The 15,627-nt window shown below is 48.0% G+C and overlaps 1 protein-coding gene across 1 annotated transcript in view; it reads left to right on the forward strand.

The window, feature by feature from the left end:
• The window catches only part of XPO6 (exportin 6), a 108,593-nt gene that overhangs the window by 70,322 nt on the left and 22,644 nt on the right, over window positions 1-15,627 (forward strand). Inside the window, exons 10-13 of the mRNA XM_003124525.6 lie at window positions 3,383-3,491; window positions 4,896-4,988; window positions 6,139-6,208; window positions 12,651-12,810. Of these exons, the coding sequence (XP_003124573.3) occupies window positions 3,383-3,491; window positions 4,896-4,988; window positions 6,139-6,208; window positions 12,651-12,810 (432 nt within the window). The remainder of the gene's footprint in view (window positions 1-3,382; window positions 3,492-4,895; window positions 4,989-6,138; window positions 6,209-12,650; window positions 12,811-15,627) is intronic.

Raw genomic sequence — 15,627 nt, forward strand, 5'->3', positions numbered from 1 at the left:
GCGGGAGCGCGCCTAGAAAAAGGCAAAAAGACAAGAAAAAAAAAAAAAAAGAATTCAATGTAAGGAATTGATTAAACAAGTTTTAGAGGAGTGGAAAGCAAAACCAACACTGAGACAGCACAGACGATACAGGAAGCACTTCCACTCCCCCACCCCCCCACCCCGCTAGGGTGCAAAGGAAAGGGGTGTTGAGGTCATTAAAATCTAAACTGTCAGAGGGATGGCCCCCGTGCAGCCAGAGCTCAGATCTCTGAGGAGAGGGCACCACCTAGCTGCCACAGGAGCCCAGGGGAGGGGCCTTTGAGGAGGAGAGGATGTAACCTGGCTGCTGCTGGCACCTCTTTGAGTGCCTGATGGGACTGGTTCGGGCAGTGTGCAAGCTGGAAACTGGAACCAGTTATTACTGCCAGGTGATCGTTGTTGGGTGACACAGCCAGGACACAAGCCCACAGGAAGAGTGGAGTTCCTTTGCCCACTCCCCCCTTCTGCCTCCCGGTTTTTCTCCAGTGCCCTCACTGACAGAGCCCAGCAGGCAGAGGAGAAATGGGCTTTTCGGGGGAGTTCCCGTCGTGGCGCAGTGGTTAACGAATCCGACTAGGAACCATGAGGTTGCGGGTTCGGTCCCTGCCCTTGCTCAGTGGGTTAACGATCCAGCATTGCCGTGAGCTGTGGTGTAGGTTGCAGATGCGGCTCGGATCCTGCGTTGCTGTGGCTCTGGTGTAGGCCGGTGGCTACAGCTCCGATTCAACCCCTAGCCTGGGAACCTCCATATGCCGCGGGAGCGGCCCAAGAAATAGCAACAACAACAACAACAAAAAAAAAATTAAAAAAAAAAAAAAAAAAAGAAAAAAAAAAGAAATGGGCTTTGCGTAGTCTCAGTCCCAGCATCACAGCGTGGGGACAGTGGACTGGCGCTGAGCGCTGAATAACCAGTGTGCCTGGTTTGCTTTGTGAGTGGAAGCAGCCCTCAACTTCTCTTAGAAACATATCAGGACAGGCAAGCATTTAGGCTGCATGATTTGTTCTTGAAAATCAGTGGTTTGTTGGCCCTTGAGGTAACGGTTGTTGCACGTAACTTTGGTGTCTTCTGAGTTACGTTCTTATCTCACTAGGGAAATATCCAAGCCTGGGGCTCCAAATGTTTTCTCTGAGAAATTATTCTTAGACATAGATCAAAGAGTCAGGGTTTCCCTAGGGTTTTTCCACCTCCTCTTTGAGATTTTAAATGTTCTTAAAAGTTGACTAAAATTTAGGTTTGAGGGAGTGGGCGGAGCAGGCTCAAAGCCTGCTGGTGGTTTACATGTAGCGAGGAGAACATGAGATGTTGAGTTAGGGAGCCCTGGGTTCAAATGAGCCAGCTTCGTAACCTTGGGCAGTTTATTTAACTTCTGTTAGCTATGGTTTCCTCATCAGAAAAGTGCCAGTAATACTACCTACCTCTCACAGTTGTTAAAAGGATTGAATCATTGAATTAATTGACGTTTATATACAGTACTTGTAATCCTCAGGGAAAACCACTGAGAAAAAAACTTTGAAGATACATGGTAGGAGTTCTCTTGCCGTGTAGCAGTAAGGATCCTGTGTTGCCACTGCAGCTTGGGTCACTGCTGTGGTGCGAGTTCGATCCCTGGCCTGGGAGCTTCCACATGCCGCAGATGCAGCCATAAAATAAATAAATAAATAAATAAATAAATAAATAAATAAAGGAAAGGCAAGAGAATGAAAATAGTACACTAGAAAATATCTATTTAACACAGAAGTGGTTATACTGAGAATTGAGGATTAAAAGATATGACATAGAAGACAGTGAAATGGCAGGAGTCCTTCCTTATCAGTAATTACATTAATTGTAAAGGATTAACTTCTCCCATTAAAAGGAGATTGGGGGCGTTCCCACTGTGGCATAGTGTGTTCAGAATCTGATTGCAGGAGTTCCCGTCGTGGCGCATCAGAAACGAATCCGACTAGGAACCATGGGGTTGCAGGTTCGATCCTTGGCCTTGCTCAGTGGGTTAAGGATCTGGCATTGTCATGAGCTGTGATGTAGGTCGAAGACGTGGCTCAGATCTGATGTGGCTGTGGTGTGGGCCGGCAGCTGTAGCTCCAATTTGACCCCTAGCCTGGGAATATCCATATGCTGAAGGTACGGCCCTAAAAAGCGCAAAAAAAAAAAAAAAAAAAAAAAAATCCAATTGCAGTGGCTCGGGTCACTGGGGAATTGTGGGTTCGATTCCCAGCCTGGTGCAATGGGTTAAGGATCTGGCATTGCCACAGCTGTGGCGTAGGTCGCAACCCCAGCTTGAACTCAGTCCCTGGCCCCATATGGCACAGGTGCAACCATAAAAAAAGTTTTTAAAAATTAAAAAAAAAAACAAAAACAGAGATTAGTAAAATGGATTTTAAAAAGCCCATGATCTAACTATATGTTGTTTAAGAGAGACTCGAATTTAATTTTTTTAATTTTAAAAATATTTTTTGCTTTTTTAGGGCCGCATCTGTGGCATGTGGAGATTCCCAGGCTAGGGGTTGAATCGGAGCTAAAGCTGCCGGCCTACACCACAGCCACAGCAACACCAGATCCAAGCTGCCTCTGTGACCTACACCACAGCTCACAGCAACGCTGGATCCTAAACCCACTGAGTGAGGCCAGGGTTGGAACCTGCGTCCTCATGGGTGCTAGTCAGATTCACTAACTGTTGAGCCATGGCAGGAACTCCAAGAGACTTGAATTTTAAAGAAGCAGATAGGTTTAAGGTAAAAGGATAGAGAAAGATATTCCATACAAACAATAACCAAAAGAGAGCCAAGGTTAGCTATACTAAATATCAGACAAGGGAGTTCCTGTCGTGGCTCAGCAGAAATGAATCTATTATCCATGAGGACATAGGTTCGATCCCTGGCCTCGATAAGTGGATTAAGGATCCGGCGTTGCTGTGAGCTGTGGTTAGGTGCAGTGCAGATCTGTGGCTGTGGCTGTGGCTGTGGCCGTCGGCTACAGCTCCGATTGGACCCCTCGCCTGGGAACCTCCCTATGCCTCAAGTATGGCCTTAAAAAGACAGGAAGAATAAAATAAAATAAATATCAGACAAAATAGGCTTAAGATAAAAATTGCTGCCAGAGACAAAGAAGGACATTATATGACGATAGAAGGATCAGTCCATCAGGAAGATGCCTGGAACATAGTTAAATAAAGCAACATCCCTTGCTCCTGTTCCACTCCCACATAACACTTGCCAACCCATAAACGAAGTTTGGTGTATGTGTTTCTTCTGTATGGTAATCCAGCACAGACACCATTCCCCTCAGAGTGCGGAGGCCTTTTTGAAACCCTGGGCTAAAAGCCTGCTTTCACCTGATGTTGAATTTTTCCCTGCCACATAGGTACGAAGACGCCCTAGTCCTCTTGCTCACGGAGGTGTTGAATCGAATCCAGTTCAGATACAACCAGGCCCAGTTGGAGGAGTTGGATGACGAGACTCTGGATGACGATGTAAGCGGCACACCCTGCCTGACCTTCATCACTGCCGGGCTGTGATAGGAGCCAGAACGAAGACTTGGAACCCATAGCCCTTTGCTCTGGAGACTCTTTTTAAGCCAAAGGAGTCTTACGGTTTGAGTTATGCCTTTGAAACTTACATTCTGCTGGTCTCTCTGGGTTCGTTACCCGCAGAGAGATGTTTTATAGGCATTTATCTATATGGACTGCAGATGTAAGAGAGAAACCATACGTACTGTGAAAAGTGGTTTAGTAAGAACGCTGCAGCCCTCCTCTTTCCCTGCCTTGCACCCACACTCTGGGCAGCAAACCAAAGCTTGCTGGATGCTGGTGGGAAAAGAGAGATTTAAATGGTAAAGCTAGCATGAAAGGAAGTCTTTATTGACTGTATTTTGTAAACTGGTGTCTTTTAAAAATCAGTCTTGAATTTATCGATGTTGATGTGCCCAACACTGGTAAGGAAAATATCTTCAAGGACACAACTTCGGCGTTCTTTTTTTTTTCTTAACCACCGTACATTTTAAAATTGCCGAGTTGGTGGTATGACTCTCAAAATCACTGCCTGTGGTGTGGTCAAGACCTCGAGGGCAGCCATCTTTGAGTTAGAAATAGCTTGTGCTTGGAACCCGATGGCCTGGCTTTGACTCTCTGCAACCTTGAGTCACTGGATTTCTCTGAGCTTTGAGTTCCCCATCTCACAGGAGGGGAGGGATCTATCTGACTGCCCTGTGTTGACAGTTATGTGAGGGCAGCAGGCGTGGACGTACTGGCTATGTGCCTGATGAATAGTAGGTGCTTGGTAAACTTCAGCTTCACATCCTTTTCACTGCTGTAGGCCAGTGCGTCTCACTTTTGAGCATGGATAAGAATCACTGGGCCAGCTTGTTAAACCAGATTTTCATTCAGGAGCTCTGGGGCCGGGGCACAGTATTTGCGTTTCTGACCAGCCCCCCGGGAGGTACTGATGCTGCCCCATCTATAGACCATACTTCGCGTGGCCCTGGTGTGGACCCTTAAACTTACACAAACTTAGTCATGGGCTGTCTCAGAAGGTGCTGAATGACCGATTTCAGTAGCTGGGAATGAGCATTTCACAAGGGGCTTTTTAAAATCTATTACTTCTGTGACAGTGGGGAGAAAAGTAGGTCATGCTATGTGGATCATTTGCTTTTTGAGGAAATAGCTTCCCTAAGAAATTAATTCATTGGATTAGTTTTTTTTTTTTTTTTTTTTTTAACCTTGGTCTTTTTAAAGTACCAAGTAACCTGGTTCTGTCGTTTGCTGTTTCTTCACATTTTTATGTCTGGGAGTGGACTTGAGGTTGAGGACAGATTGTCAGGGACGATGACAAGACTCTGCCCGCCTAGGAGAGCTGATCCTTCTGTGTTCCCCCCGCAGCAGCAGACAGAGTGGCAGCGGTACTTACGCCAGAGCTTGGAGGTAGTGGCCAAAGTGATGGAGCTCCTTCCCACACACGCCTTCTCAACACTGGTAACTCACCGTTTGGAGGGGACAGAGCGTCTAATTATTTCCCTGCGTATATATAGCATGAGTAGTAAGGCTTTTTTGGCTCACCACTATTAAATATATAAAATGTATACATCTTAAACAGAGAAAAATAAATTACCATAACCCACCCTCAAATTTTAAAATGGTAACAGTTTCCCCAAATATTTAAAATCAACTTTTGGAAGCCCTGTTTTTTTTCCTAAGCTCTTGGGTATAATATGAATTTGACCAATGCCTTCATGCTTTCATCAGTTCAGAGGAGGCCAAGCCAACTAGATTAATTTATAAAAATTACATTGCTGCAAAGCTAACCTCTGTAAATCTCACTCTTGGCAAATTGCCGGGCACTCTCCTTGTTTATGTGCTGGAATCTTGTCACAGAGGCTGATTTCATTCACAAGTGGTGCTTGTTATGTGAGGCAATTTCATGAAGTCCATCTCTCCTCCAAAGGCAAGGTAATCTATCGGGATAGATTTGCATTGCCCAGCCCAGCTGTATCGTGTGTTCTTCTTACGGAGAGAGTCATTTTATTTTGCATCTGTCTTTCTCAGGGACCTGTGGTATTAAAGTCTTAATTTTATTTTAATGGTGAGTTAGCAGCTTTCGAAAGAAAAGATACAACTGGTTATAGCGGTCCTGTCTGCGAATGGAGTAAGGCAAATTGACTTCCAAATAATTTGACTGTCTTTTCACTTAGCAGATCCATATACTTTAACAGGGCATAGCTGCTATTTCTTTCAAGGGCAGGGTTTTCCTTGGGCTCGAAGGGGAGGTAGGCTCTGTCTCAGAGCTCTAGAAGGCGTAGATGATTTGAGGGCTTGGTGTCCTCTTTTAGGAACATGAGCATCGTAATAATCATGCTCGGCATCCAGGGCTTTGGTTAGAAGAAGTGTCGAACTGATATTTTCTCACTTACTCCAAGTATTAACTGGTGGTTTCAGTTGTAGAAATTGTCAGGGTTGGGAGACACTGAAGGGAGCCACCTCTTCTTAGCTGCATGTAAAGGTCCCCAGAGGAAAGTTTTTTATCCTGCCCCTGCCCCCAGAGGTACTTCTTTTAATGTTGAAATGCTATTAAAATTCACATTTATTATTATTATTTTTTTAATCTTTGTTTTTGTTTTTGTTTCAGTTCCCAGTTCTTCAGGACAATTTAGAAGTTTATCTGGGGTTACAGCAGTTTATAGTGACTTCAGGGTCAGGTAAACTGGCTTTTATTTTTCTCATTTAACCAATTCAGAAAAAAATTGGAGTAATATTTAACTGCTGCCTTCTTTGTTGTCAGAACATGCTTTCTCCACTGCCTCCTCCCTGCTGCTCCATCTCTCTCCATTTCTAAACAGGGAAAATTAAAAAAAAAAAATTATGATTAAAAAGGAGCTGTGGGGGAGGCCGTGACAGTATATTCCAAAGAGGTATTTCAGTGAGAGAAAAGGAACTCATTTGGAACGAAGAGGTAGGACTTTTTAAAACCCTAACAATCGGAATATTTCTCTCTGTCCTTTTAACCAGCTAGTACGCTAGAAACATGGCCTTGACTTTCCTGCAGTGTGTTCTTTCTTCTCTGGCTTTGAGTCAGGATGCAGGAGCAGCTCCGCAGCAGGCGAGCTGGTGGGACCGATCCCAGGGCTTGTTAGCTCTCCTTGTAAACGGCCTGAGGGAGGCTCTGACGGTAGCCAGTTGGAAACGCTTTGGTCTCCCCAGCTTGGGATTCAGGGTTAGCATTTTTTGGTTATTTTGTTAATAATAAATAATAAACATGCCAAGCACTGTATCCTTTGCTTATGTTAGCTTATTTAATTCCCTCAAGTGTCCTGTGAGGTGTAAGAACTAATAATGTTACCCTGTTTAACAGAAGAGGAACTTGATGTTGAGAGATGTTAGTTTACCCAAGGTCACATGGCTTGTTGGTGCTAGGCCCGCCCATGACGGTATAATAGGGGATGATAACCGGTTGAATGAGTCAAAATCTGACATTCATTCTGCTAGCTGAAAACACCAGAAACTTAACGTCGTGCTTGCCAACACACCTGTGCCCCCCCCCCCCCCCACACAGTCATTTCATACTGCTCTTCCTCACACACAGTTTTCCGTACAGGAGCGGTGGCCCTGGCCTGCCGCTCCTCTGTTGTGTAACTGTTGTTGCAGCCTGGCACAGAGCTGCCCAGGGTACAGCCCATTGCCTGACTGAGCGTGTTATTTGTGGCAGAGCCTCCCCAGGAGGCTCCTTCTGAGGCTGCCCTTCTTGGCCTGTGATGGCTTATTTCCATGACTATGTTAGCTTCCAAATAATCTAGTGGGCCCCAGGGGGTTGGTGGGACTTGGCATGCCCCAGCCACGGGCCCTGGTTGTGTAGAGAGGGTAAGAACGGCGTATACAGAACTTTCAAAAGACCACTTTTCAAAACAAATGCACCTTTAAAATATGCTGTCAACATTAATGGAGGTCATTTGACTGGGTACATATGCCGTAGATGTTTCTAGAATCCATTCTTGAGGAGAGTCATACTGTGGTGGTCTCCCTCAGGGTCACCATTCAAGTTAGAATACACTCAAGACCCTAGAGACATTGTTCTTGATCTTAAAAAAAAAAAAAAAAAAAAAAATCAAGCATGTACTCCTTTCCCCCAAAATTGACCCCTAAACTTTTTTTAGTGTTAGTAGCTGACTTTTTTACATTGCACCGAGTCTATCTTCAAATGAAAATCTGCAGTGATTCTTAAGTCCTTTTTCTGAGAAATAATTGATAACTTAGAGCTTCTCATCTGAGAAGTATAATCTGATTGAGTTTTCCCTAAATGAGACGTCAGATACCCACTCTCGTTGAAGCCCACTGACGGGCAGTTTCACAGCGCAGTTTGCTCTTCCGGATGGTTTCTAAACCTCGGCCCCAGCACTGGTCCTCAGCGCATATACTCCAGTGGCAAGACCTCTCGGGCCCGAGAGAGATTTATTTCCTGTTTTAAAAGGCGCTCTTATCCCTGACGAAGCAAAAGCCAATTTTCCAACGCAAAGGCTATTAAAAAATGGAAACTCTGAGTAGGTTTTGTTCCTTGGTTCCCATGGCCATTTACCCCTCACGTAACCTCCATGCTATATTCGTCAGCCTCACTGCCTCTTACCAGAAACCACGTTCTTTTTTCCCCGATGGGTTAGGTATGGCCCAGGTATGGCCCAGTCCTTCCCTTTGCCTTTACCTTCACGCTGGCCCGAGTTCTTGGGTCTCCTCTGGAGCTTGTGCGAGGGGAGTCCTGCTCTTTCCCCCTGCTCGTCTTCCTGTTCCCACCGCCTCAGTAAAAGCCAAGGCAGCACATGCCCTCGCTCATCCGTCGCTGTGCCTCTCTCACCGCCTCGAGTCATCCTTTGCTCTCGCCGTCTGCCTTTCTCACCACTGGTGACCTGAGAAATCCTCTCATTGGTGGTTGTGCCCCTGGTGCAGCCTTTGTGTCCTTACGTGACCCTCAGGTATCCATCTTGTCAGGGCAGGGGTCTGGCTTTGGCTGCTCCTCGCTGGGGTCTTCCCTCTTTGGGGCAGTAGTCCCGGTCTTAGCAGCCCTCTTAACTTTTCTGTTTAGCTGTGCAAACTTCCCTGCTTAAGAGATTGCTTCATCGGCAATGTATAGATTTTTGGACTTAAGAGTCTTTGTTCTGCCTAGGTTCATCTATGATGTGTTTGTTCTCTCAGGGTGGAATACCTTAAATGCTCCTTTTTATTTTATTTTATTTTTTTGTCTTTTTAGGGCTGCACCCGAGGCATATGAAGGTTCCCAGGCCAGGGGTCAAATCAGAGCTACAGCTGCTGGCCTACACCACAGCCACAGCAACGTGAGATCCGAGCCAGTCTGCGACCTCCACCGCAGCTCACGGAAACACCGGATCCTAAACCCACTGAGCGAGGCCAGGGATCAAACCCATGTCCTCATGGATACTAGTCTGGTTTGTTACTGCTGAGTTACAACGGGAACTCCTAAATGCTCATTTTTATACCTTTGCCTCCCAGCCCCCACCCAGTCTCCACCCCTCACCACCACCACCACCCCCGCCCCCCCAAAAAAAGAAAGAAAAGACTGAACTATATTTAAAGTTAAGATGTTTCTTTCCAGGGCAGAGATTTGCTGGTGATCTGTTCTTTGGATGTGGCTGAGGGTGCCCCTAAGGTGCAGGGTGACTTGGTTTATGGAGGTTAGGGCTTTAGTGTGGCCCTGATATTTTGTCTCTAAAACCTATGTGTAGCAGTATTCTCATTTTTTGGCAAACGTTCTGTGCTACTGATGGGAACCGGGAGGGAACTAAACCTTAACCAAGTAGAAGAAAATGTGGGTAGATCTGAAGAGCTTTTCACGGCGGGAACTCTGGCCTGCCTCCTCAAGTTGAGGTGGTACCTCTCCTGATTCCGAGGTGGTGGTAGTATGAGGTTTCTCGGCGGGGGGCAGGGCCTGGAGACCGATTTGGGGTACTTACTGCCTGTGGGTTTGTCTGCCTTGGAGACGGAGTGGGAAGGAACCCGCTGCAACGTTGATTAATATGCACTTCCGATGGCACTTAGTATTAAATTGAATTATATGAAATTGCACTTTGGGTAGGTCAGAAATGGTCAAATATCAGCAATTTCTTATGGTTCAAACCAGTAGTTTAAAACACGCATAGCAGTTCCAAGCTGTTTTTCATTCTAGGCACAGCTTTTGGTCAGACAAATTAGGGCAGGTGATCAGGATGGCAAGGATTCTCAGAGGGAGGGTGACAGGGGAAATGGATGAGGCCCGGGGTGTATTTCAGCCAAGAGGAGATGTGTAAGAACGTGAGCCCTCTCTCCATCCCCCCAAGACGGTCATGTGTCAGCAGGCTCTGGCTTGTGTTTTCTTCTCCCTCAAAGGCTGGGGCCAGGGGTAATGAGGAGGGACTCCAAGGAGGCAGATTTTCCCTGTGTTTTTGACCGGCCCCCTCAAAGACAGAGGACTCCCTCCGGAGGCAGCGGGCTCTCTGTGTTCGCTCGAGGCCTCCAGGAAGAGGCTGCAGGGGCAGTGCTGGGGCAGGCCGAGCATCAGGTGTCTGTGTGGATGTGGGCGGCCAAGGGGAGGACGGGCGGGCTGCATCACCGTGACTTCTAAGCTGTCTCATGACCACCTGCTAGGGGAACCTGATTTCGGGTGGTGTTTTGGTTTGGTTTTTAAAAGAGAAACCCAGAAAGGTTTCCTTCACGCTTAAAATGTTGAAGAACTTAGTTCCTAGGTTGTACCGAAGGGGACCTAATTCTGGCTAATAAGTACCGTGAAATACATGGAACAGTAGTCGTCGAGATGGAGCAGGAGAGGGTGGGTGTGTACTGGGAGACTTGAGGGGTCCTGATGTGGATTCAAAACCTGTCCCCATTGCTCTTCGAAAGATGAGCTGGCCTCTCTCTTTCTGAAGCCTGAACTACCACCCTGTCTAGTTCCAGGGTCTGTTTTTCTGACGGGTTCCATTCCCACAGGACCTTAAGGCTCGGATGGTGTGCCAACAGGTGGAACAACAGGTTTGAGTGTAGCCTGGGCTCCGGTTGCCTAGCAGTAGCCCTGAACACCTCTGACCTTCAGAAGGGGTGTGATGGTGGCACTTGGGTTCCCTGCGAGAGGAGACAGGCACTCTTCCCTCTCACGTGACCACACACGACGAGAACCGCTTCTTGGTGCTGTGTGTTCTCTGAGCTCCTCCGGCCAGTGGTGTGGGTGCTCTCACCCTCCTTAGACCCCCTCAGTGGCCTTGGCAGGGCTGCCTGCAGGCTGAGAATCCCCCTGGGCATTTCTGCCCCAAAGCTCTGCTTGCTGTGGCCTGGGGTGTGGTCAGGCAGGTCAGAGCCAGCTTTGTTACCGGCTCTCTCCTGGAGTTGCCCCTTCCTTTTTGTCCTCCAGCTTCTTGATGTGTGACCCACTGTAACAGCGGCCTTCACACAGTGTCCCATTTTCCAGGCTCCTGTCCTCCCTTTGGGGCTGTCACAGGCTCTGTTCCGGCCTCATCACTTGGAAGTCGGGAGCTGAAGCATTGACCTTGCTCCTCATGGCACCCTCCCCTTCGGTGTCAGCGCTTCTTTCTCCCATTCACCAGTGTTGCATGCCCCTGTTCACCTTTACACAGTTGGGCGAATGCTCCCAAGGGCAGGGTGAGGAAATTCAGCGCCACCATTGCCGCCCCCCCACCGCCCCTGCTAACCCCAGGCTCCCTCTCCTGCTCTGCTCTCTGTTCCATTGTATCAAATTGATTTGTCCATTTGTAGTCGCTCATTCTGTACCAGGTGCTGTGCTGGATGCAGGGTGTAGCCCCTCACTGCGGAGGAGTTCAGCGTCAGTGAGGAGACAGGCTCGTACATCATTATCTCCTTGTGTGTGTAGGGTGCCCTGGGAGGATGTAGCGGGGCAGGAATCCTTGACATCCTGGGAGAGGGGGTACCTCGGTGAGCCTGCGGGCTGTGCGAGAGCGCCAGGTGTGCGGGGCCAGAGGGTGACGCGGGGACTCAGGCAGAGACCCCAATCGTGCAGAGGTGCAGAGGAGGCACCAGGGGGCCCTCAGGGGTCCAAATGATAGAGTGGAAGGAGAGGAGGAGGTGAAGTCACACAGATCTGGCGGTGACGCCAAGGAGGTCGGTCTTTTCCCTTTGGGCCAGAGGGAGCCCCCGAAGGGTGTGGCACCTAGCTTCTGGGGAGCTGCTGCTTAGATCTGGGTTTGCCATGGAAAGAGGGCTGGTGATACCAGGTTCCTGCCTCCCAACGGAGTGAAATCCTGTGGCGGGGAAGGGAGCAGATTTGAAAAGTATTTAGGGAGTGAGTGGAGGTGCCCTGTGGCCATTGTCTTCACTATGACCGACCCTCCCTCCCTCCTTCTGGACGCAGGAGGGGCGCTAGGTCAGACTGAGCGCTCTTGTCCGGCTCAGCAGCGGTTCCTGGCTTTGGTAGACCTTTGTGGGGAGAGCTCCGGAGGGCTGGGGGGCGGCGGCATCGGGGACCATCCTGTCCTTCATCCTGCGTCCTCCCTGCTCAGCTCGAAGAAATGAAGTTGAAGGAAAGCTCCAGGCCTTAGAAAAGCACTCGCTCTTTGTTGTTCGTCATCAGTACAACCGTGGAATAAGGCTCTGTAATTTACAGGGTTTTTACACATTCAGCCCTTCCTGTAGTGACTTAGATGGTAGCATTCGTTTCCATTTTAACGATGAGGAAACTGAGGCTTAGAAGGGCCCTCTGAGGTAGAGAGCCTGCAAGTGGCAGGGGATCTGTGTCTTAGGGATCCGGGTCCTGCGGCCTTGTGCCACACGGTGCTCCCTACAGGTTCTGGGCTGGAGTGCCCGGTGCACCTGTTCTTTGAACAGGGCGCATCCTACCTGTCAGCCGTGCAGAGGGCAGTCATGGATCAGACTGGTCCGTGTGGGCACGCCCCAGGCTCTCTGTCCCTCTCCCTCCACTCCATCTGTCTCTCCCTGTGGCCTTGGGGTGCATGTGGGTCTGGCTGTAGGCGGAGCCTGCCCAGTTGCCCTGCTGGGTACTAGGAAGCAACCTGCAGGTCGCCGTGCTTCAAAAATTGGTTGTGCGAAACGTAGCCTGCCTGGATGAGCTGCTCTTTGTAGTGGTGATTAAAGCGTGTTTTTCTATGACAAACTGTCTGAGGCGCTGTGTTCCAGGACACAGGTTGAACATCACAGCGGAGAACGACTGCCGGCGGCTGCACTGTTCCCTGCGAGACCTGAGCTCCCTCCTGCAGGCCGTGGGCCGCCTCGCCGAGTACTTCATCGGGGATGTCTTCGCCGCGCGCTTCAGCGACGCCCTCACGGTGGTGGAGAGGTGGGTCGGCAGTTAGAGCAGGGAGCTCAGCCGTGCCTGCCCAGCTGAGGGCCAGCGTGTTGCCAGGCACCTTTTGTTCCCCCCGGTGAATCAAGGCGCCCTCCGCCATATCTGATGGAGCAGTCACTTACGCTCTCTGAGCTTCAGGTCCCTCGTCCATAAAACAGAGTAGATGTAGCATCTTACGGGCTTATTTTGAGAATTGAATGAGGTCAGGCACTGAGCACAGGGCCTCGCCTGTAGCAGAGAGTAAATATAGCTGTTATTTCCTGGAAGATCTTTGTATAGGTATCAAGACAGGAGTAACCTCAGAAGAAACCAGGTGAGGTCAGTCCTAGGTCTTTGCTCATTGGATAAAGAGACATTAAGAAAGGACCAAGGAGTAAGCAGAAGGCACTATCTGAGATCTCAGAGGTGGGACTTTGTCTGGTCCTGTTAAAATAGAACTGGCTTTTCCAGTCCTCCTAGTGTCCTAAGAAGTGGAAGCTGGGCAGCCTCTAAGCCTGGCCTGAGAGGTGGTTCCCCGCCTCCCCACCACCAAGCTGCTGTTACTGCTTCTTCCTCGGGGTCCCTCACAGGGTTTATGGCTGCCTTTGCTGAGGAGCATGTCATACCACCCAGTCCCTCCGCTCCCCTCTCATGAACTCATAGGCTTAAAAAGTCATATGCTTAAAATGTGACAGGCGGGTCAGATCATTTCAAGCTAGTAGAAGTTGATTAGATGGCTCAAAACCGGGTAGGTGTGGGTCCAGCCCAAAGGTGAGCCAACGGGTGTTTTCGGTGGCCCAGTACCTGGGGTGGCGGGTGGGGGAACTAGGCCCCACACCTAGGTTACTGGCATACCAGCTTGTTGCTAAAAGCAGAGATGACTAGGAGTTTTAATTAAATCTTTAAAGGCCAGATTAATATTAATAATAAAAGCAGCATACAGTATAGTAGGAAATTCTGTAGAGTAGTTTTGTACATTTCTTTCATTTTTATCCTTAGAGGGACAAGTATTGTCATTTTCTCTTGAGTAAACTGTGGCCCAGAGAGGCTGAGTGCCTTTCCCCAGGTCACACCGTTCATGAGAGGGGAGCACGTGGACTTGAACCAGTTTCCTGAGTCCAGATGCTGTGCTCTTTCCAAACCCTAGAGCTACTTCCAGGGTCCTTTTTCCTCTTCTTCCTGCAAGGCCTGTTTCTACTGATCATTAGGAGGAATAGAACATGTCTTTCTGTCTGAGATCGTGTTTTCTGAATTTAAACTTAAGCAATATGTTATATCCACCAGTCATCTCAACTTCATAGCGAGATAAGTGATCCGAGATCCTGAATTGTCACTGTGTAGGTCCTTACATTTACACACACACAGCTTTCTGTACTGCGTAGGTTTGCAGGTTTTGGTACATAAAGATACTTTGCTGTCTTCCTTTAGAACAAAGTATGAGAGAAGCCTCCTTGATGTGGCTATGTGATCTCAGTAGCCAGTCTGATGAGCAGGAACGCAAAGGTTACGTAAAACAAACTTAATGTTAAGACTCTTAAACATAGACATATTAAAAGACACCTAGAAGTTCGTTTTTAGTGTAGAACAGTAAAGAACATTGTTGAAGGTAAAAGCAATGTAAAGTCACGTAGTGTACGATTTCATTTCTGTGAGGTCCTCGGTGTGGTCAAACCATAGAGACAGAAAGTAGCATGACGGTGGCCCGGGGCAGGAGGCGGTATGGGGAGTTACTCTTTCATGGATACAGAGGGTCAGTTTTACCGGATGCAAGGCGTAACGGAGATCGAAGGTGGGGATGGTTGCACATGATGAGTATACTGACCACGGCAGAACTGTATGTACACTGACTGTGTGACTCTGAGGAGGGTAGGAGAGTTCCAAGAGTTAATACCATGTGTGCAGTCATCTCTCACTTATTGATGGTAACTGTTTTGTGTCTGGTTATCACCATCAGCACATCCCTCTTCCTAGGCCTTCAGATTGGGAGTCCTTGGCTCTTTTACCCTGACTTCCTTGACTGACTGGACATAGCTCTTTCTGACTGCTCCCCAATCCTGAATAATTTGTGCCTCCAGCTTGTGGTTTGGAGTAAAGTCTTGCTTTCTCGCCCCAGCAGAGAGGAGTGCTTTTCACAGTATGGACCACATGCATCAGAGTCCCCTGGATGCTTCTCAGAGATGCATGTTTCCAGACCCCCCTCAAAGCAACAAGAGTCAGTCTGTGGGGTAGCAACTCCAGTTGATTCTTATGCTCCGCGGAGTTTGAGACCCTCTGCCTTGTTGGGTTGAGGGAGAGACACACGCTGTCTTCCCGGGTGCCCCTCTCAGACCTGCTTCCCTGTTTCCTTACAGAGTAGGCCCTGAGAGGTCTCTAGTTTTAGCCAGGTCTCTAGGGTTTTTGTTTGTTTTTTAATGTTTACTCAGAAAGGAGTGTTAGTCTCTACTGGGAAATGGGAAATGCCTCTTTCATTTTCATTAGAGCTGACTTTAGTTATTATGCAAACTTTGTGTATAGTTAGTGAGTCCTGGGGCAACCAGTGGACTCAGTAATTTGCTTCTCAAAGAATTGTTTTAGGAGTTAAAAATACCCTAATGTTTTAGAAGCTCTTGCGTCCCCCTCCTCCCACCCTAGTGTTTGATCATGAACATTTTCAAATCTTCAGAAAGTTAAACAATTATTTAGGAAATGCCCATATACCCACCACCTAGATTTTACAGTGAACATTTGGTGTATTTTCTTTATCATATATCTATCCACTGGAAACATTTTTTCCAGTTTTTTTTTTTTTCTATTGTGGCAAAATACACATAAAATTTTATGTCCTAATCA

This window comes from Sus scrofa, chromosome 3 (assembly GCF_000003025.6).
Source record: "Sus scrofa isolate TJ Tabasco breed Duroc chromosome 3, Sscrofa11.1, whole genome shotgun sequence".
NCBI lineage: Eukaryota > Metazoa > Chordata > Mammalia > Artiodactyla > Suidae > Sus > Sus scrofa.